Below are 21,767 nucleotides of genomic sequence, written 5' to 3'. Positions count from 1 at the left end.
TTCATATGGGTAATCTAAAATTTTCTGAAAGAAGCCTTCTGCAACCACCAAAACTTGTCATTTCAAAGCTTAGGGAACTCTACTTGTGTCACAGTTGTTCTTTAATTTTGTTTCTGGAAAATAAGGTTCTTTTTGGATACAGCCAAAGGTAAGACAGAGTGAATACCTGGTAAAAGCAGGATGACCAATTACCACATATTGTCTTCTATTTGTCAAAGCAAAGGATGGTGCCCTAATTTTAAACAAGCATCCTCAGACACTAGATCTCAAAAAACTGGCCAGAACCCCGTTTTCAAGTGTATCAACTCTTTCCTGAGGGGAATTGAATGAGTGGCTTTCTACCCACAGATCTGGCTCATAGCAACAGACTTTTAACTGTTCTGTATTACACTTAGTTTAAAATCAGATACTAGTTCAGGTTGGTGCTGCATACCTGTTATCCCCCCAACTCTGGAGACTGAGGCAGGAAGATCACAAGTTCAAGACCAGCCTCAGCAACTTAGACCCTGTCTCAAAAATAAAAAGGGCTGGAGATGTAACTCAGTGGTAAAGTGCCCCTAGGTTCAATCTCTAGCACATACCACCCCACCCCCCCAAAAAAGCAAAACAACCCAAAAACACATTAGTTCAGGTTTCCTCAGATGTTTTTAGTTACCTAATCTGCTACAGAAAAAAATGTAAAGGGATTTATTTTACCTTTTTTTTTTTTTTTCCTTCTTGAGGCAATCAGGGATTAAGCCCAGGGCCTCTTGTGTCCTACAAATACTCTACCACTGAGGTATATTCCTAGTCTTTATTTTTTGAGACAGGTTCTCACTGAATTGCCCAGGCTGGCCTCAAAATTATGATCCTCCTGCCTTCTGAGTAGCTGGGATTCCAAGCATGTGACCGTGCCTGGGTATTTTACAACTTGATGGCTATTTTAGGCTTTATTGTTGCTATCTTAGACACTTGGAAGTATTTCCAGAGCAGCTAAGTAATTTCAATTCCTAACTAAGCAAAGAAGCAGGTGAAACGTTGTTTTTTAAGACTAGAAGCACTTGCATTTTCTTGGCTAGAGGTTCATTTCAAAAGATCATGGGCTTCTGACAAAAAACCAGTCACTGAAACGCATTTGGTGATTTTGGATGCCTTTTTAGTTGGCTATTCTGTTTCAACACAAAATAGACCTGGAAGCACACTGTTGAGCTCTAATTGGATCGGCTCTTCAGATGGAGGCAGAAGATTTATTCAAGCACTTGGTTCAACAATGTGGGCAGTGTTATGTATTTGCTGTGGAAAAGTATTAGCAAGCTCTGCCTCACTTTTTTCTATTGGGACCATGTTCCCCCACTTCATTTTTGTTGTTTCCCTGCCTGCTAAAAAGATCATGTAATGATAAGACCCAAATCCCTTCTGATCTTAGCAATGCCTTTTATAAACAGAGTGTCACAGAAAGGCACTTACCTCTTATACAGGCAGCCACACTTCAGTCAGTTTGATTGATAAATGCAAAAATTTTTTTTTTTTTTTTTTTTTTTTTTTTAAGAAAAATCCTAATAAACCAAGTCCTGAAATCAGACAAATTGCACAAGAGAAAGAAGAAATAGAAAGCTTCCTGGGAGAGGAAGAGATGTCCATGAGAAAGCCAATAGGGCTGAGCCTTACATGGCCCTTCTCTCTTCTAATGTATTACTCTCAATCAAACACAGCAGGAGCTATCCTCTGTCCACACCGCTGGATACTCTCTAAGGCAGCATCCCAAGAGCCTGGAAGACAGCTTTTGTTAGCAGGTTCAGTACCGCAGGAAAAACCAGAGTCCAGCGATTCTGTTAACGGAGGCTGCTGCTGCTGCTGGCCTGGGAGCTGCCCATACCTGGATGGTCTGGACTATGTCGGTTCTGAGGGAGACAAAGAAGGAGGGGTAAGAACATTTAGGAAGCAGCTTGGCCTTGACCAGTGCTGTATTAGAAAAAACTGCCCTGAGTTTTCAATCTCAGGTCCAACTTAAGGCAAAGGACAAAATCTTTAGGACAGGGTGAAATAAGGGAAACTCACTGGGCTGCAGCAACAGGTCTCCCTCCTACCTTCTTTTTCTTCTTTTCTTTCTTCTTTCTTTTCCGATCAGGATCCTCTTCTTTTTTCTTTTTCTTCTTCTTGTGATCCGAATCAGATGGTGTTTCTGTAAGGAGACATTAGGTGCCTATCACCTGTAGAGCTCAAAATCCTCTACTGCTATGAACTCTGAAGTCTACAGCAAAACCTCAAGTCAGGGACAACTGCTTTTTCTAAATGGCCAGGAAGAACACAAAGTGCTTTTAAAGCCCTTCTCCCAAGTCTGCTTGCCCAAGAGACCCCAGAATATCAACTGACTTCTTCAGGACAATTAAGAGTCCAAGCCTCTTGTAGGGAACTAAATGACATTAACTGGAGGGCCAAACCAGATTCAGAAGTTTTCTTTATCTTGCTTTTGAATAGAATTGCTTCTTACCTGGGGGGACAGGATCCTGGGTACGGCTCTGCTTGTGTTTGTGTTTATTCTTCTTCTTGGGAGGCTGAATGTGCATCAGACGACACTGCTCTGGCAACTGAAGGAACCAAAGGAGGGTCCAGGTGAGTAGAAGGAAATGCCCTGCTCTCATCATCTGTTCTGCTCAGTAAATTATGAGGGAACAGACTTCAACAGAAAAGCCACCTCCATGCCTCTTAGGCCTTTTTATCTGCCTTTCTCCTCCCCAAGAGGGGACTTACCGGGCCAGTGTGGAGGCGGAAGCCAGAGAGCATGGTCCCTGTGATAGGATTAAAAGAGCCACCAAGAATAGGGGGCTTCTCAATGAGGGAGCGGAGGCTGCTGTTATCATGGGAACCAGGCAGATCAATCATCCCTGGCAGGTCAGGCAGGAAATTACTTAGCTTCTCCTTCACCTTCTTTCCACAGAATTTATTATAGTCTTGTTCCAAGTTGTAGTGTGTGATCAGATTGGTGCTGCCTGTCAGCTCTGTACTACCTAGACAACACAGAATAATAAAAGATTAGTACAAAACCAGATTTTCTTTTTTTGTCATTGACCCAGAGGGAAAGGGAAGGATTATATTTTAACCTGGGTAAGGAATCTTAAATGAGAATTACAAAATTTTAAACTGATTTATAAAGCCAGAAACAAACAAAAGCAAAAGTAAATTACAGGTTGACCACTCTGAATCCAAAAATCTGGAATCTGAAATGCTGTGAAATTGGAAACTTTTTGAACTCTAACATAAGACTCAAAAAGTTTCAGATTTTTAGAGTATATCAATTTCAGATTTTTGGATTACAGAGCTCAACTGATAAAATCTAAACATTCAAAAACCTGAAAACCTATGAAATCTGAGACACTTCTAGTCCCAGGTATTTTGAATAAGGGGCAATCTGTAATATCATATAACAAGCACTAAAGAGAATATTATAGCTGGGCAAAGTGGTGTAGCTTGTAATCCTAGCTACTTGGGAAGCAGAGGCAAGAATATCACAAGTTTGAGGCCAGCCGCAGCAACTTAGTGAGACTTGTCTCAGAATAAAAAATAAGAAGGAATGGGGATGTATTTCAGTGGTAGAGTGCAGAGTTTAATCACCAGTACCACACACATATGCACACAAATAATAATTAATAGTATAGAATGGAATAGTACAGAATGGTAGAAGTGAAAAAAGGGCAAAAATCCAAGTAGGGCATATTGCTCTAGCCCAATGAAGAAGGAGACGGTCCACTCTCCTTGAACTAACCTGAATAATAACTTACATGACACTTGTGCTTTTCTAAGTGCTTTTCATAAAATTTACTAGTGAGAGATAGCTGCAGTGGTGCACGTCTGTAATCTCAGCAACTCAGGAGGCCGAGGCAGGAGGATCACGAGTTAAAAGCCAGTCTCGGCAACTTAGGGAGGCCCTAAGCAACTCAGCGAGACCCTGTTTCTACATAAAATATATAAAAGGGGGGATGGATATAGCTCAGTGGTTAAGAGTCCCTAGGTTCAATCCCTGGTACCAAAAAAAAAAAAAAAAAAAAAAAAAAAAATTTAAATAGTGAGAAATTATTTTCTTTTGCATGACCAGGATAATAGTACCTCAAAGCTTAGCTACATACATGCTAAGAGCTAAATTACTGTCCTGTGAAGGACTTTGTTGGTTTGCAGATTTTTTTTTGTGTGTGTGTGTGTGCAGTGCTGGGGTGCTCTACAACTGAGCTATACCCCAGCCCTTTATAGTTTGGGTTTTTTTTAAACCTTTATTTTTTATGTGGTACTAAGGATCAGTCAGTGCCTCACGCATGTTAGGCAAGTGCTCTACCACTGAGCCACATCCCCAGCCCCCTTTATAGTTTTTATTTTGAGAAAGGATCTTGCTAATTTGCCCAGGGTGGCCTCAAGCTTGTGATCCTCCTGCCTCAGCCTTCTGAATAGCTGGGGATACAGGCTTATACAGCTGGTATGTATGAATTCCTTTGTTTTTTGGGATTGGGGATTAGACCCAGGGGTACTTTACCACTGAACCACACCCCCAGTCCTTTTCATTTATTTATTTTTATTTTGAGACAGGGCTTGCTAAATTGCTGAGGGTCTCACTAATGCTGAGGCTGACCTCAAACTTGTGATCCTCCTGACCCACTGGCATTACAGGTGTGAGCCACCACATCCAGTTTTTAGTTTTAGGTTTTTTTTTGGTTTTGTTTTGTTTTTGTTTTTTTTAATAGCAAGAAACATGATCACTTTCACATAAAAAACAGCCAATTTTTTCCTAGCTATGACTACCTGACTGCCTAACTTTTCTACTCTTTTTTTTGTTTTCTTTTTTTGGTATTAAAGATTGAACCCAGGGGTGCTTTACCACTAAGCTGCACCCCCATTCCTTTTTATTTTGAGACAGGGTCTCACTAAGTTGCTTAGGGCCTCCCTAAATTGCTGAGGCTGGCTTCAAACTTGTGATGCTCCTGCCTCAGTCTCCTGTGTTACTGGGATTACATGCATACATCACTGTACCCATCTAGTCCTAAAGAGGTTACTGTTACCCATGTCTTTATTCTTCCTCATGATGCCAAGTATTAATACTTCACTTATAAATGTTTGATTAGAAGTTGGGCAATGAGAATCCTAATTCTGGCTGTATTCCATACCACAGTTCCTCTTATCTGTGTAATGGGGTAATGGTTATATACTGCATATTTTTTTCAAGGTTTATATGAAAACATTGCAAAGTTGTTTTGTTTTGCGGTGTTGGGGATTGAACCCAGGGCCTTGTGCTTGCAAGGCAAGCACTCTACCAACTGAGCTATATTCCCAGCCCTGAAGTTTAAAAATACACACAAGGCATTATCAATATAAATACTGCATGGCTGATTTTTTTCAAAAAATATAAACTTACTAGAACTTGATAAAGACTGAGTGGCAAGGGCAGAAATATCTAACCTGCAAGTTCATCTGTAATTATGTTGGCCACATGGGTACAAATGACAAGTGGCTTGTTTATAATCATTCATTTGGGAAAACTCAGGTTCTGACTGTGAGCTCCCTGAAGACAGAAAGTGTCTTGTACATTCATGTATTGCTAATGCCCAGCACAGTGTACCCATTACTCAATAAATATTAAATGAGCAAGGTTCTTTTCCTCTATGTGTTTTGGTCTTACTCCATCCTTTTCCTTCTTGTTACTGCCAAACATCTCAGAAGAATGGTCTAACTAGCTCAGTGTCATGGTAACTGTCCTCCAACTCTGGGCACTACCTCCTGCCTTTAGTGTCTCCTGATTTTTCCCCCCTCTGCTAGCTCTCCTCCTTCCAGGTGGTTATACTTAAGGTCCAGGAGAATAGGCACTCACTTTTTCTAAACTTTAAAAAAAAAAAAAGAATTCAACTTTCTGTTTTGACTATTAGTTCTATGAAGATGATTTATAAATCTTTCTTCCCAGCCCTGACTCACTCTCAAAAACAAATCTTGCTCTTCCAGCATGTTTTCAGTCAACTCTATGCAGATTCAATTTTTTTTTTTTCTTGAAGTTCCAAATATTGCCCACATCACTCATGGCTTCTCTATTTCATGGGTTCACTTCTCTTTCACTCATGGGTTCAATCCCCAGTACAAAAAAAAAAAAAAGACGAAAGACTAAAGAAACTGGTGGACACCAATCACTAATCAAGTAATAGTCAACTTTTTTACCTTTCAGTTTTTAAACTATAAATACTGATAAATAATGCCTACCTTAAAGAGCAATTCTAAATATTAAATAGTATTACATATCAGTGTCTCCCAAGTTATGACATAGCAATAAGACTTGAAATGAACTGAAAGGCATCCTGGAGACTTAACATGTCCAAAATAACTCATGATTTCCACCATCTCAAACTTATTCCTTCCTCATCTTCCGGTCTCAGATTACCATCCACCCAACTTCTCAAGCCAAAATCTTATGTCATCAATTCCTCTCTGCTTCACTTCTATACTTGATTTATTCCTGTCAGCTCTAACATGTATCCTCCATTCATTCACTTTTCCATTGCAAAGGCCAGTCAGTGCAAACCATCATTTCTTTCCTGAACTACTGTGTAGTAGCTTCTGACTGATCTCCCCACTTTTTGTTGTTTATGTAGCTGCTTGAGTAATTAAAAATAAATGATCGGATCATTCTATGTTGGCTTCCCTTATAACTTAAAATCTAAATGCCTTCTGCCCACCTTTCCCCCTTCATCTCTTACTGCTCTTGCCCTTGTTCACTTCACTGCAGTCCAATGGGTCTTCTGTCCCTCAGATATTCCAAGACTTACACGGGGACTTCTTATCTCATTTTGTGTATCTAGAAGTATCTCTCCCTCCTGTCCACAATGGCAGGATCTTTGTCTATGCTCAATTTTAGCTCAAATGCTATCTACTCAGAGAGGATGCTGTGATCACTTCAGCTAAAGTACTTCTGCCCTCAATTATATGTCATGTTTTCTCACAGTATTAACCACTATCTGTTATCTTGTTTACACTTCACCTCCTTTGCTGACAAGTAATCTTCAAAAAGGCAAGGATGTTATCATTCTGGTTCACATTGTACCTCCAGCATTTAAAACAGTTCTTGGAAAACAGTGCTTAACAAAGTATTTGTTTTCCTGTGGTGCAGTCAATTGAATCTAGGGCCTTATGGATGCTTTAGGCAAGTGCTCTCCCACGTAGCCACATAATTTTTTGAATGAAAGAATTTGGTTCGATTCTAATCCCTTCTTTTAGTAGATGAATTGTTGAGCTTCTGGAAAGGCAAGCAACTTTTTTCAAACCAAATTTGTGGTTGACATAAACTAAAACCTAGGTCCCCAGGGAAGTTAAATCTGGCCTCTAAAGTTCCAAACTCAACCCGGAACATTTTTTTTTCCTACGAAGCCACAAACGTCAGTGACAGAGCCTGGGTTTAGCGTGAAAAATAGTCCAGAGATGCATGCTCACTAACCCCTAATCAGTCCCATAAATTCGAGTCATCCCTGGGTGAATCTTAACAGCCCTTCCGACTTTGAGCAGCACATCTGGCCACGCGTTGCCTAGGTTACTTCGCACCTCCAGGGAACACTGATAGCCACGCCCATATATACTATCTATGATCTGATTGGCTGACTTCGGCCAGGCCTAGTACTCACCTGGCAGTTCCCTCATTAGGTAGAATGGGCCACAACCAGCCGCTGACTTGTCTGCACCCGAAGGGGCACTGGCCGCGGATGAAGGTGGGGCCGTGACGGGTCCCCCGCCCGGAGGAGGCGGAGGTGGAGGTGGAGGTTTTCCTGGTCCGAAGCCGAGTGCAGTTGGAGGAGGTGGTGGGTCAGTTTGAGCTCCGAAGAGCGCTGTGAAATTCTCCATCGTCCCCTCGGACGCAGCGCTGCCTTGATGTCTGTGGCATTAGTGATTTTCATTGGACAATCCTTTCACCGGGTACCGCCCCCTTCCTTTAGCACCCTCCTATCATTGGGTGCCTCTAACCACGCCCACCTTCTTCCGGCAACTACTTCCGTCGCTGTATGAAAACGTTCAGGAAGTGCTCTCTAACTTAATTCTTCTCTGATTCCTTGACTCACCACAGTCGCATACCAATAAAATTACCTAGGTGGAAAAACGACAGCTATATTGGCCAATAAAGTGTGAAATCCTCTTTTCAGGTCTGTCCTGCTTTAACATCCAATCAGAGATCTACTTCCGGGCCCAGAGGCGGTGCACCTTGAGACTTGGTCCAATAGAAGTCTCACTGGTTAGGAGGCGGAATTACGGACGCTGGAGAGCGGCGGGTGCCGCTAGGGCCGGAAAGATGGCGGTCCTGGCACCTTTAATTGCTCTGTTGTATTCGGTGCCGAGGCTTTCACGATGGCTGGCTCGACCTTACTGCCTTCTGTCTGCTCTGCTCTCTGCCGCTTTCCTACTTGTGAGGAAACTACCACCGCTTTGCCACGGTTTGCCCACCCAGCGCGAAGACGGTAATCCGTGTGATTTTGACTGGGTGAGCGCCCCCTGTGTCAGTAGCCCACGACCTTGACTGTCCATGCTCCTGCAAGGTGCTCCTGGGAGCCCCGGTGTTCACCTTTCTGAGAACGCTTGAGTGAGCCTGTAGCGGGCTTATCGACAGAAGAGTGTAGAGTCGTCGTTGAGTCTTAACCTGTGTGTTTAAGATGGGAAAATGGAGCTGTCTAGTTGTAGCCCCGGCACAACTGCAGCCCCGTGTTTGTTATACCATTCATACTAGTCAACAGCTTACCAAAACTGTGCACATGTATAGCATTTTACAGTGCTGGTTGTTCTGTAAAGCCCTCCGAGGAGCCAGTAGTACAAGACGAGCAGTAGGAGTTCCGTTTTTTTAAATTTTATTTTTGCGGTGCTGGAGATGGAACCCAGGGCCTCCTGCATGCTAGACAAGTGCTCTACCACTGAGCTACATCCCATCCCTCCATTGATCTCGACATGGTTAGGCCAAGGTCACACAACTACTCAGTGCCTGAGAAACTACTCTGATGGCCACAGTACTGCACACATGATCAGTCATTTCTAAATTCGGTAAACATTTGCGGAGTGAACACTCTGAAACACTATGCAGGATGCTGAGGATGCAAAATTGAATAAGAATGTGACGTTTATTGAAAAGGAATTGTAAAAGTTGCATTGTAAAGAAATCTCTCCGAGCCCCTTGCTGTGCTTCCTAGGTAGGAGTGGAAGGACCTCTTAAAAAAGAAGTTGAAGCTGTATGCTCACTGCTAAAGAGCAGCACCTGGTTGAGGAGGATGATCTACAATTTTTGTCTTTTTTTTTTTTTTTTTTCCAGCTCCCAGAGTGAATCTTGACTTTCACCAGAACCCACTCCCTTACTTTCTCCCTCCCTTATTTATTCTTTCCTTTTTCCAGACAGCATTATTGGTTTGAATGTAGCCATGTGATTTCAAAAGATCTTTTTAAAAATCTGATATTCTCTACCACTTTAAAGATAATGGGTCTCAAAAGTGTATGTGGATAGTAAAAGAATTTTAATAAATGTAGGCTTTTTATAAAATTTATTTCTCTGTATATTCTTGTCTGATATGGAAAATACTGGAAATTTTAATATCTTATTATTCTGATAGACTTTTCTTATTTTGTTCTTTTAAAAAAAATCTACTTAGTGTTAATAGTCAGTTTTTGTTTCCATGAAGAGTCCTAGTTTTCTAACTCAGCTTGGTGATTGGGAAGTTAGGAAATAAGGTAAACTCCAAAGTTTTAGTTGTTTAACATATTAAAAACATTTCTATTTTATTAAATAAAAGGGAAAAATCAAGCCTTTATTTTATTTTTTTCTGTATAGCCTGTCTTTAATAGTAATCAAAGATTTTATAAAGGAATAATGATTTCTTTGTTAGGAGGAGGCTGAGGCAGGATCTCAAGTTTGAGGTGAGTCTGGGCAACTTAGTGAAACCCTATCTCAAAATAAAAAGGATTGGGGATGTAATTCATTGGTAGAATACCCCTGGGTTCATTCAGAACCCAGTATGGAGGGAAAAAAAAAATTCCCAATGGATATATAGCCTGGGATTAAAAAAAGGAAGAGCTGGTATCAATTAAAAATTAAAGAAGAGCCCAGCATGGTCACATGCCTGTAATCCCAGCTGCTTGGGAGGCTGAGGCAAGAGGATCACAAGTTCAAAGCTAGCCTTGGCAACTTAGCAAGGCCCTGTCTTTAAATAAAATATAAAAAAGGGTTGGATGTATAACTTAGTGGCTCAGTGCCCCTGAGTTCAATCCCCAGTACCAAAAAAAAAAAAAAAAAAAAAAAAAAAAAACCATTAAATAAGATCAAAGGAGCACATTATCCAAATGAAATATGTGAATCTTGCTTGAATCCGGATTTGCTCAAACAGCCATACAATAGCCCCACCTTGATTAATGAATTTGAACTGCAGTCTAAAAATATTAAATAACAGATTCCAAAAGTACACAATTTGTAAGTTTTAAGTTGTACACCAAGAGGAGTGTGATGAAATCATGTGTCCGTCCACTGAATACCTTCTGAGATGGGAATAATTCCTTTGTCCACCATACCCATCCTGTATATCCTACCTGCCTGCTAGTAATTTAATAGCTATTTCAGTTATCAGATCAACTGTTCAAGTACCCTTAGTTTACTTGATAATGACCCCAAAGTGCAAAAATAGTGATGCTGGCAAGTTAGCTATGTCAGTGAGAAGCTGTTAAGTGCTTCATTTAAGTGAAAAGGTGAAACTTATCAATAAGAAAAACAATTATATGCTACTTTGTTGCTCAGGTATAAGGGTTGTAGCTATGCATAGTTTCAGGAATCCACTGAGGGTTCTTGGAATGTTTCACCTGCAAATAAAGGGGGACTACCACACAATAACATTTTGAGACAATTGGGATCATTTGAATAAAGACAGTTGGGAATTATTTTGTTGTATATGTACATGATATATGAAAAATAAAACAGCTTTTACGACTATACTATAGCAACACAGAACTTTTTTTTTTTTTAAAGTCCTGGGGATCAAACCTAGGGCCTCATGCATGCCAGGAAGGCATTCTACCACTGAGCTACATCTACATCTCTAAACCCACAGGACATTTCTTTGATCTCTGGTTATTAGGAAGTGTATGGGGATTTCTTCCTACCAATCATTTCTTTTCTTTTTTTAGTTGTAGATGAACATGTTTACATGGTGCTGAGAATCGAACCCAGTGCCTCACACATGCTTGGCAAGCACTGTACCACTGAGCCACAACCCCAGCTCATAACCAGTCATTTCTGTAGCAGATACCAGCTGAATGTCCTCTAATTCAATTTAATTCTGATACCATCTACTTGGAGATAGTGTCAGACCCCCACAGGTTGAGGGCTTTGTCCCATAAGACTACCTCTACTTCAGATGCCATTAACAAGCAATAGGGGGCTGGGGTCCTGGCCCAGTGGTAGAGTGCTTGCCTAGCATGTGTGAGGCACTGGGTTCGATTCTCAGCATCGCAGATAAATAAATAAAATAAAGGTCCATTGACAACTAAAAAAAAATTTTTAAAATAAGCTAGGTTGTCACCTATACTTTTGACTAATCAACTATAAAATGGGGTTCCCAGTACCCCCTTTTCAGGGTTGACTAATTTGCTAGAGCTGTTCACAGAAAATAGGAAAATGTTTCTACTTGACTTATTATAAAAGATATTACAGGGGCTGGGGATATAGCTCAGTTGGTAGAGTGCCTGCCTCGCAAGCACAGGGCCCTGGGTTCAATCCTCAGCACCGCCAAAAAAAAAAAAAAAAAAAAAGATATTACAGAGGCTATAGATGAAGAGATGCATAGGATGTGGTTTTTTATTTTTTCTAGTTGTATATGGACAGAATACCTTTGTTTTATTTGTTTATTTTTATGGCGTACTAAGGATCGAACCCAGTGCCTCACATTGCTAAGCAGATGCTCTGCCACTGAGCTACAGCCCCACCCCTAGGGTGTGTTTTTTGGGAAGGTATAGGCAGCTTCCTTGAGGAATCTCCATGTGTTCATCCATCTGAAAGCTCCCCAAACCCATTCCTTTTGGGATATTTATGAAGGCCTTACTATGTAGGTAATGACTGATTAAATATTGGCCATTGGTGATCAACTTCAGCCCCTTTAAGGAAATTAGAGGGTAGAACTGAAAATTCCAACATTAATTATGCCTTAATCTTTCTTGTGACCAGCCTCTGTCCTCATTACCATATGAGTTAGCTTTCCATCACTATGAGATAATCATAAAAGAGGTAATCAGCTTATAAATACCTGAGTTAATTAACTTAGAAAAAGTTTATTTTGCCTTATAGCTTTTGCAGTTTCATCTGTGGTTAGTCTGATTGCTTTTAGGCTTGCAGCAAGGTAGCACATCATGGCAGGAGCATGTGGTGGAGCAAAGCCACTCACCTCATGACCAGGAAGCAGAGAGCAAGGGGACCCAGGGTCCCAGAATCCCCTTCAAGTGCACACCTCAGTGGTCTAAAAGCCTCTCAGTAGGCTTTCCACCTTCTTGTAGCATTGCCTTGAGTACCAAGCCATTAACACATAAACCTTTGAGGGACATTCAAGATCCAAATTATAGGGTGATGCATGCCTATAGTTCCAGCTACTTGGGAGGCTGAAGCAAGAGGATCACTTGAGCCCTGGAGTTTGAGCTCAGCCTGAGCAACAGTGAGACCTTGTCTCAAAAGAAATATTTTTAAAAAGATGCAAACTACAGCTAGCTATAGTGGTGAACACCTTTAATTCCAGTGAGTTGGGAGGCTGAGACAGGAGGATTGGAAGTTTGAGGCCAACCTCAGCAACTGAGTGAGACTGTGTCTCAAAGTTAAAAAAAAAAAAAGGCCCGGGGATGTAGTTCAGTGGTAAAGTGCCCGAGTTCACGTCCCAGTATCAAAAAAAAAAAAAAAAAAAAAAAAAAAAAAAAGATGCAAACTGAAAATATACAAATGATAACTTGTCACTCCAGAGATTCCAAACATTTTAGGAGCTATATGTCAAGAAACCAGATGAAGACCAAAATATATATTTCACATTATTACAGTATAGTAATGGTATTATGTTTGTGTAGAGGGTTAAAAAATAGAAAAAAGTGAGACAGGGAGTGTAGCTCACTGATAGAGTACTAAACTAGCATGTGTGAGACTCTTGAGTTTTATCCCTAGGACTGTAAAAGCAAACAAAAGTGTTCGTATGTGTAAGAGATATACACTAAAGTATTCACAAATGAAATGATGTAACTGGAATTTGCTTTGAGTTTCTCCAGCAAAAAAAAGTAGGTATCATAGACAGATGAAATGGAACCACATTGGCAAAATGTTGGTTACTGTTGTAACTCGTTAGTAGGGGTTCATTAAAGTATCCTCTCAGGCTGGTGGTATAACTCTGTGAAAGGACGCAAGCTTGGCACACACAAGGCCATGACTTCAATCCTCAGAGCTCCTCTCCCCCACAAAAAAGTGTCCTCCCTACTTTTGTGTGTGTTTGAAATTTTGCTTAATGAAAATTTTGTTTTGTTTTGTTTGGGGCAGAGTTGTGAAAAGATTTAAAAATAGTGAATGAACAAAGCTATGAAGAGACCTCTGCTTCATATAGTCATTCTGGAACCAGGCCCCTTCCGTCTTCATCCGATAGCCTTCTGTTATCTAAGCATCATGAAACTAGTGGATGAAGAAAGAAAGCTGGAATGCAAGGGCAAACCCTGTTTTAACTGTCTGAGTGCATAAGTGGCAGATCACTTCCATTCAGTAATACTAATCAGCACTACCCAGATGCAAGGTGATTGGGAGAGTCTAGTTGCTGACGCCCAGGAAAAAAAGGAAATAAAGTTTGGAGTATTCCTCACCAGTCCATCTTTGAGAATGCTCCTTTTGGTTCTGTAATTGTATTTGGTCTCCTGATTGACCACAGTTCATTCTCTCTTTCTCTCTTTTTATTTATTTATTTTTTTTATTTTTATTTTTTGGTACAGGGAATTGAACCCAGGGGCATTTAACCACTGAGCCATATCCCCAACCCATTTTTATTTGTTATTTTGAGACAGGGTCTTGTTAAATTGCTGAGGCTGGCTTTGAACTTGCCATCCTCCTGCCTCAACCTCCCAAGCCACTGGATTATGGATTATAGGCATGCACAATTCTGCCTGGCCTTATTTATTTATTTGTGTGTGTGTTGCTAGGGATTGAACCTAGGACCTTGCATATGCTGAGTAGCTACACTCCCAGCCCTTAAATCCTAATTCAAACCCACCCAATTTCACTCATGAAAACCCTATTATTTGCTTCAGATTTAATATTTACTACAATCTGTCATAATCCCTCTTTCCCATTTTACATGCCCCTATCTAAATTCAATTAGTTACTTTTCTTTTTGGTACCTGAAATTGAACCCAGGTAACTACTGAAACATATCTCCAGCCTTTTTTTATTTTTTATTTTGAGAAAGGGTCTCACTAAGTTGCTTAGGGCCTCGCCAAATTGCTGAGGCTGGCATGGAACTTTGAATCCTCCTGCCTTAGCCTCCCATGTGACTTGCATTCCAGGTGTGTGCCACCACACCCAGCAATAAATTACCTTTTGTTGGAGATTGAAGCTGGGTTCCTGACTCTTAGCTGTAAATCACAGTTGATTTTTTTCTGAAATGACCACTTGATCCCTGTTGTTAATACAAGAAAAGGATATGAAAGGCCTTAGACTATGTAATCTACAGTCTTTTCCTCTCACCATGCTGTTTCTTCAGTGGTCTTATTATCCTCATTCATGTGATGAAGGACCCATATTTAGTGAACTAGTCCCACATTTTGGTACTATCTTGTTTGTGTCTTTGTCTGTTTGTGTCTTGTCTGTCTCACTTGGGTGCTAAAATTCTAGAAGAAACTGCAAACCAAGGGTATTGAAAAGGGCCTTCAGGAGCTCTGTGGCTCCCCTTTAGCTCTCCATTTACATCAAAGGTACATACATGAATTACCACTATATATGTTGGGTGGAGAGAAAGCAAAGCCAAACAAGTGAACAGACAGATATTTTGCTAATAGAATATTATCAAGAAAGCTCAAGAAAGCTCTTCAAAGGGGTGGAATGAGAGGTGGGGAGGGAGAGGGGAAAGTGTTGGGGAGTGATATCGGTCAAATTTATTGTCATATTGTGTATGTGTTTCAATATGCAACAACAAATCCCATCATTATCTTCCAGTATAATGCTCCAATAAAAAAATGTGGAAGAAAAAAAGAAAGCTTCCCTAGAAAACTTTTTTTTTTTAACTAGGGTCACACTGAGTTGATTATAATATCATCTTGGGGAATATATCACACTTTATACAACCCTTTCATACCCATTATCTTCATTTAATTCTCAGAGTATCACTTTGAGTAGATAATGATCAGTCAGGAAAACCAAAGTTTAAGGATTAATTGATTTGCTGAAATTCACCAGCTGGTTTGTGGCAGGAGTAGGACCTTAATATAGCTCTTCTGACTGGTGTTTTTCCCACTATACCTTAGTGAACTGCAGTGATATCTTTGTTTTTATTCTCAGTTTGGGTCTCTGTTGATTTTTCTAACATACTTAGTCCTCCCCCATCAATTCTTTTTACAGCATTTCTTGTCATTTTGCTTCTGTTCCAGAGAGAAGTGGAGATCCTGATGTTTCTCAGTGCCATTGTGATGATGAAGAACCGAAGATCTAGTAAGTTTAGCCTGCTTCTTAGTCTCAGGGTCAGGCCAGATGCCCCTGGAGGGGCTTTTTTTCATGTTATGAGAGAGGGGCACTATTTAGTGAATTAGTCCCACATTTCATGCCAAGGCTGAATTAAATCCCTCTCCCTCTCCCATTTCAAAAGTACCCCAAGAAGAGGGAAAAAGAATGGGATATAGGAGTATACAGCCCTGTCTGACCTGTGACATCTCTGTTTCAGTCACCGTGGAGCAACATGTAGGCAACATCTTCATGTTTAGTAAAGTGGCCAACACAATTCTTTTCTTCCGCCTGGATATTCGCATGGGCCTGCTTTACATCACACTCTGCATAGGTGAGGCACCTGTCTTTAAGTTCTTTGTAAGACTATGTTAATAAAGACTTGATTTAGCTGAATGTGGTGGTACATGCCTATAATCCCAGCAGCTCAATACGCTGAGGCAAGAGGATCACAGGTTTGAAGCTAGTCTCTGCAGTATAGCAAGACTGTAAGCAACCTAGTGAGACCAGTCTCAAAATTTTTTTAAAAAAGGATTGGGGATGTGGCTCAGTAGTTAAGTATACCTGTGTTCAATCCCACCAAAATAAAATAAATAAAGACTTGATTTGGGGAATCAAATTTCATTCCTATACAGGTAATTATGTGTGTGGCTTGGATAGCAAGAAACTACAGTGCTGGGTATGGTAGTGCATGCCTGTAATCCCAGCATCTCAGGAGTCTAAGGCAGGAGGATTGCTTGTTCAAAGCCAGTCTCAGCAATTTAGCCAATTTAGCGAGGTCCTAAGCAACTCAGAGAAGACCCTGTCTCTAAATAAAATATAAAAATGGGCTGGGAATGTGGCTTAGTAGTTAAGTGGCCCTGGGTTCAATTCCCCCCCCCCCCAAAAAAAAAGAAAAAAAAGAAACTATAGAGTCTGTACTTTTGTTGTTTTGTTTTTTGTTTTGGTGGTGCTGGGGATTGAATCCTGAGCCTTGTGCATGCCAGGCAAGCACTACCAACTGAGCTATATCCCCAGCCCTGAGACTGTATTTTTAAGTGGAAGGAATCATATTGGTCTACATATATTTACAAGTTGTATTCTTTGGTGGCTAAAATCCTTGAGTTGGTTTGTTGTGCAAGGCCTTGTATGTTTTTTGTCTGGTATCTTTTTTTTCTGTGTTCAGTGTTCCTGATGACCTGCAAACCCCCTCTGTATATGGGCCCTGAGTATATCAAGTACTTCAGTGATAAAACTATTGACGTGAGTATTCTTCCTCCTCTGGTTCTTGGGTCCCTGGTAGGTGATTTTATAGTTATGATCTCAGTTCACTAGGAGGAATAACAATGCTTCAAAATGAAAGTCAGGAGCATTTGTGGTTCGTTATGGGAGCCAGAAGAGGGAAAGCGAGGATGAGGAATTAGGTACTAAGGTCTGGACCTGCCCAGATTCTTTCATGATCCAGCTCACTGTTTCTTCCCTTTGTGTGGCAGGAGGAACTGGAGCGGGACAAGAGGGTCACTTGGATTGTGGAGTTCTTTGCCAATTGGTCTAATGACTGCCAATCATTTGCTCCTATCTATGCTGACCTCTCCCTCAAGTGAGTTAGTGCAAAGGGAAGGATGATGGAAATTGAGATGCCATACCTTCCCTTATTTTTGGCCTTGACTTTTGTAGTTGCAGCCAAAGTCACTTCCCCCCTCCCTCCTCTTCCCTCCCCAACTATCTTTCTTTTCACTTCCCTTGATCCATTTTTTCTTTTTTCAGTATGTTAAGTAATTTATTCTTCTCAGGTACAACTGTACAGGGCTAAATTTTGGGAAGGTGGATGTTGGACGCTATACCGATGTTAGTACCAGGTATGTAAAGATTTGGGCTAAGGATCTAGAGCAAGGAATTACTTGAGCAGTATATACAGATACATTTACAGAGTTCTTTCTGGGCCCTGTAGGTACAAAGTGAGCATATCACCCCTCACCAAGCAACTCCCTACCCTGATCCTATTCCAAGGTGGCAAGGAGGTAATGCGGCGGCCACAGATTGACAAGAAAGGACGAGCTGTCTCTTGGACCTTCTCTGAGGTAATTTGAAGGAATGGGTAAGTGGTTTGCAAAAGGGTGTAGATCAGTGGATGAGTTTTAAAGCCCAACCTGGATTTGATTCCCAGCTTCTACCACTTGTCCTTTAGTTTTGAGGGTATAGACTAGATACCAGGACTCATTTATTAGTTCACTCACCAAATTTACATTATATGCCAATATGCTAGTACTGGGGAGCAATAATGAGTTAAGACTTAGTCTCTAAGGCCCCTATAGTCTATAGGCATTTAGGTTTCTCATCTGCAAATTGGAGATTCATCTGGCTCACAAGATTGTTTTGCAGATTACATGTAGGTATCATTCATTCTTGGCAGTGATTGACACACAATGAATACTTAAGTATTAGATTTGTGTCCTTTCCTTTCCTTCCTTCTTTCCTACTCTGTGTCCAAATACCTCTTACTTCTAGATTCTGAACTTTGCCTTCCAAACCAGATCTTGATGTATGCCTATCTTTTGTGCAGGAGAATGTAATTCGTGAATTTAACTTGAATGAACTATACCAACGGGCTAAGAAGATATCAAAGACTGGAGACAATACCCCGGAGGAGCAGTCTGTGGCCCCAACCCCTACCACAGTGCCAGATGGGGAAAGCAAGAAGGACAAATAAGATCACTGCCTTGTTTTTGCTCCCTCTCCTGTCAATTCCAGGCACCCTTTGAGGCCCTGCTCCAGTGTAACCACAAGCTCTGCCTGAGGCTGCAGCCTTTTATTTGTTTTCCCTGTTTGACTGTTCCAAGGTGGGCAGAGTGCTGCTTCTGATTTTAAAGAAGCATCCACAGAATTGTCAGGTACCCTAAAGGAAGGCCTGCTGTGCTGTGGCTAACTCTTTTCTTAAGGGAGAGATCTCATAGGATGGGAGTGGAAATAGTTTCCCTCCAAGGTTGGGTCATTGTGTAAACTGCTGTTCATTACTCAGACATCACCAGTCTGTGGTTTCATTATTCCTCTTAGTGGACCTGCACAGCCTAGACTAGATTAAACCTGCTACATGCCAGGGTATAGAACACTAAGAATTTTTCCTTAAGGACCCTTACTTTCCTTAGGCCCTTCTGGCTTGGTCTGTGGCATTCATTAAAAAAGTACAAGCCTAAACTTGTTACTGGTTCCAAGGAGAAACCTTTAACCACAGAGTTTTCATCATTGAAAATAGTATTAAATGATCCCCCTATTTTGTAGGGATCCAGAGGAGGAGGAATAGAAGCTTGAGACTTTCCTTTGTGTGTTGGGACCTGGAGAAGAAAGCCTGAACTGTTCTTTTCTGTGACCTAGTCCCCACACAGAACTGATAGTTTTCCATAATAAAGAGACTGGGATTTCCTTTTGATTACTCTTTTGTGTGTTTCTCTTGTGTTTCTTGGCAGAAAAGCTAGGCAGGGACCAGTGATGTGGTTCAGTGGAAGTGAGTTTACCCAGCATGCTTGAGACCCTGAGTGGGATCCCCAGCACCACCAAACATCAGACATTCATCAAAGAAAAACTAAGTAACTGCAAAGGAATTGCCTATCTTTTAATATTTTTATTATTAGCAATACTTGGGATTGAACCCATGGGTCCATTACCTCTGAGCTACATCCCCAGTCCTATATTTTTATTTTGAGACAGGATCTCACAGTGTTGTCCAGGTTGGCCTTGAAATAGCGATCCTTCCTCAGCCTCCCGAGTAAGATTAGAGGTGAGGGCCACCACGACAGCCAAGATCACTTAATATGAAATGGCATATTTTGTTTCACCAAATGCTGGGCATCGATTCTCAGTACTGGTGACAGTTGGGGAAGACCAATTTCTGTAATCTAGGGTACTAAACACAGGGAGATTCTTTGTGATTTTAACGTGGGATTGGTCCATGTATCGCAAGGAGTAGGAATTTGGGAAGGGTATTGGTGCGACTCATAGCTACCTAAAACTCTGTGTGTGAGGTGAGGCTTGCTTTCAGACCTTAGTCTCCGCCTCTTACTCCGCCCGCCCTCCGGCACGCCCGCCTCACCTCGTCCCCTCCACCCCTCCACCCCTCCACCCGAAGCGCAGAATGGTAGGGCCGGTCCTCGCGGTACCTCGGCTTCTGGTTGGCTGAGTGGCTGGTCCCGAGGGTCCCGCCTCCCGGCCACGTGCGTGCGCGGGCCACGCTTTCCGCTCCCCGGGGTAGGTTTTGTTGGGTGAGCGGAAGTTCAGGCTGAGCCTGGTAGTTCCGAGTCGGACTGCCTTCCTGCCTGTGCTAACTCAGTCGTAGCATCCCCACTCTATTCTCCCTCCCGCCCAGCACCCCCAGTCGGCTCCGCGCGTAGCCGGAGGCCAGGCGCCATGGCTCCTCGGGGGAGGAAGCGGAAGGCCGAGGCCACTGTGGTCGCGACGTCGGAGAAGCGGGAGGAACTGGAGAACGGCCGGGAACAGGTGGAAGAGGCGGTCGTCGTCATTGAGCATTGGTGAGGGCCCGGGAGAGTCACGGGCGGCGACTGGAAGGATGGCGTGGCAGCATGGGGCGCAGTCTGACCTCCCCATCTCTCCCTAGCACTAGCTGACGCGTCTACGGGCGCAACGCCGCGGCCCTGAGCCAGGCGCTGCGCCTGGAGGCCCCGGAGCTTCCCGTGAAGGTGAATCCTTGCAAGCCCCGGAGGGGCAGCTTCGAGGTGACGCTGCTGCGCCCGGACGGCAGCAGTGAGTGCGGGCCGGGCCTTGGGGTAGAGGGGCATGGGGTCTGAAGCTAAGAAGCGCACGCTAGTTTCGGAAACCGCGGCCAGCTGTTGACCTTAGAGAGGTGCTGGTGGATTCCAAAGTAATTTCGGTTTATTCCCAGGTGCCGAGCTCTGGACTGGGATTAAGAAGGGGCCCCCTCGCAAACTCAAATTCCCTGAACCTCAAGAAGTGGTGGAAGAGTTGAAGAAGTACCTTTCGTAGGGCGGTTTGGGCAGAAGTCCTCATGCTGAGGTTTGAAATGGAGAGGGAATTCATCTTGGGGTGGCTTCTTGCAAAGGAGCCCATACTGTCATAACTTATTTCACACAGGATCTAAAAAACAGTGGTTTCCTACATGGCATACCTTTTGCTAACCGTTTTGCACTTCAGTGATTTTACGCTAAATTGTAGAACACTAATGGAAACATAAATGATTATTTTATAGATGTGCAATTTGTATCCTTCCGGGTGATTGTGGCCCTGGGGGTATAGGGCCAGTTTTGCATTTGTTTGGAAATCATTCCTGCATTCCTGATGGCTATTTTAATTCTTTGAACCGGTTGTAAATCTTACTGGTTCCCCAAGTTAAATTTTTTAACAAGTGCTTTTGTATATGTTAGTGGTTTTCCTCCCATACCAGCATACTGTTACTTCACCTGTACCTACCTACCCCGACTCTTTTCTAGCGTTATTTTTTTTTATTTCCCAGTGTCTTATGTATTAAACACTGCATACAGCACTGTGCCTCCTGGTTACACGGATTTTTTTTTTTTTTTTTTCTCTGTCTATAATGTTTCATTCATTGCTTTGGCATCTTGTCAGGCACTTGTATGCTGAGTGAGCTTTGGGGGAAGGATAAGGTCCTTGAGCTCCTGGGTGTGAGTTTAAGAGGTGGGGGATGCTAGGGACTGAGGAGGCTGAAGCAGGAGGATTACAAGTTCAAGGCCAGTCTCAGCAAGACCCTATCTCAAAAAATAAAGGACTGGGAATGTAGCTCAGTAGTAAAGCCTCCCAGGGCTCAATCCCCAATATCAAAATTTAATAAAGGGATGGGGGAGCTGTCTTCCTTAGTCTTTGGTTGCCTGGGATCCCATCTCTAACATTTCCCCTCTCATTTTTGCAGCTGTCTCTGGTGATGTTGGAGAATTTATGATGGGACACGGCTAAACTTCAGTCATGTACCTGAAGCCATGGTTTCTTCCACTCCAGAAATGATGGTACAGATGAGGCAACCTTCTAGTAAGGCATTGTGAAAGTATTTGAATTTGGTTTGTTTAATAAAAGGTTAAATAAAGTATCTTGAGTAAAATTTAATATTAATGGACAAAGCCAGCTG

General features: G+C 42.1%; 3 protein-coding genes across 6 annotated transcripts; 2 read left to right on the top strand and 1 right to left on the bottom strand.

Moving 5' to 3' along the window:
- Nucleotides 1-1,389: 1,389 nt before the first annotated feature.
- Nucleotides 1,390-7,896, bottom strand: Med19 (mediator complex subunit 19). 2 transcript variants are annotated; one of them, XM_047516696.1, is made up of 5 exons: nucleotides 7,623-7,896; nucleotides 2,731-2,987; nucleotides 2,471-2,567; nucleotides 2,038-2,161; nucleotides 1,390-1,880 (listed from the first exon to the last, which is right to left on the bottom strand). In XM_047516696.1, exons 1-5 carry the CDS (start codon nucleotides 7,837-7,839, stop codon nucleotides 1,775-1,777), a joined length of 801 nt encoding a protein of 266 aa, XP_047372652.1. In that variant the 5' UTR covers nucleotides 7,840-7,896; the 3' UTR covers nucleotides 1,390-1,774. The 2 variants fall into 2 exon arrangements, with proteins under 2 accessions (XP_047372652.1, XP_047372653.1); XM_047516697.1 differs by having other exon boundaries at nucleotides 2,067-2,161.
- Nucleotides 7,897-8,219: 323 nt separating this feature from the next.
- Tmx2 (thioredoxin related transmembrane protein 2) lies at nucleotides 8,220-19,090 on the top strand. 3 transcript variants are annotated; one of them, XM_047519323.1, is made up of 8 exons: nucleotides 8,225-8,470; nucleotides 15,610-15,670; nucleotides 15,900-16,013; nucleotides 16,845-16,921; nucleotides 17,152-17,258; nucleotides 17,452-17,517; nucleotides 17,610-17,739; nucleotides 18,222-19,090. In XM_047519323.1, exons 1-8 carry the CDS (start codon nucleotides 8,282-8,284, stop codon nucleotides 18,366-18,368), a joined length of 891 nt encoding a protein of 296 aa, XP_047375279.1. In that variant the 5' UTR covers nucleotides 8,225-8,281; the 3' UTR covers nucleotides 18,369-19,090. The 3 variants fall into 3 exon arrangements, with proteins under 3 accessions (XP_047375281.1, XP_047375279.1, XP_047375280.1); XM_047519324.1 differs by having other exon boundaries at nucleotides 8,308-8,447; XM_047519325.1 differs by lacking the exon at nucleotides 18,222-19,090 and having other exon boundaries at nucleotides 8,220-8,470; nucleotides 17,452-17,506; nucleotides 17,610-17,702.
- A 793-nt stretch (nucleotides 19,091-19,883) lies between these two features.
- Nucleotides 19,884-21,728, top strand: Selenoh (selenoprotein H). Its single transcript, XM_053743276.1, has 4 exons — nucleotides 19,884-20,181; nucleotides 20,268-20,413; nucleotides 20,553-20,683; nucleotides 21,555-21,728. The coding sequence occupies exons 1-3, from the start codon at nucleotides 20,060-20,062 to the stop codon at nucleotides 20,651-20,653; spliced, it is 369 nt and encodes a 122-aa protein (XP_053599251.1). The 5' UTR covers nucleotides 19,884-20,059; the 3' UTR covers nucleotides 20,654-20,683; nucleotides 21,555-21,728.
- Nucleotides 21,729-21,767: the final 39 nt, after the last annotated feature.

This window comes from Sciurus carolinensis, chromosome 11 (genome assembly GCF_902686445.1).
Source record: "Sciurus carolinensis chromosome 11, mSciCar1.2, whole genome shotgun sequence".
Taxonomy (NCBI): Eukaryota; Metazoa; Chordata; class Mammalia; order Rodentia; family Sciuridae; genus Sciurus; species Sciurus carolinensis.
Note: the sequence above shows the minus strand (reverse complement) of the source record. Positions and strands in the feature narration are given on the sequence as shown.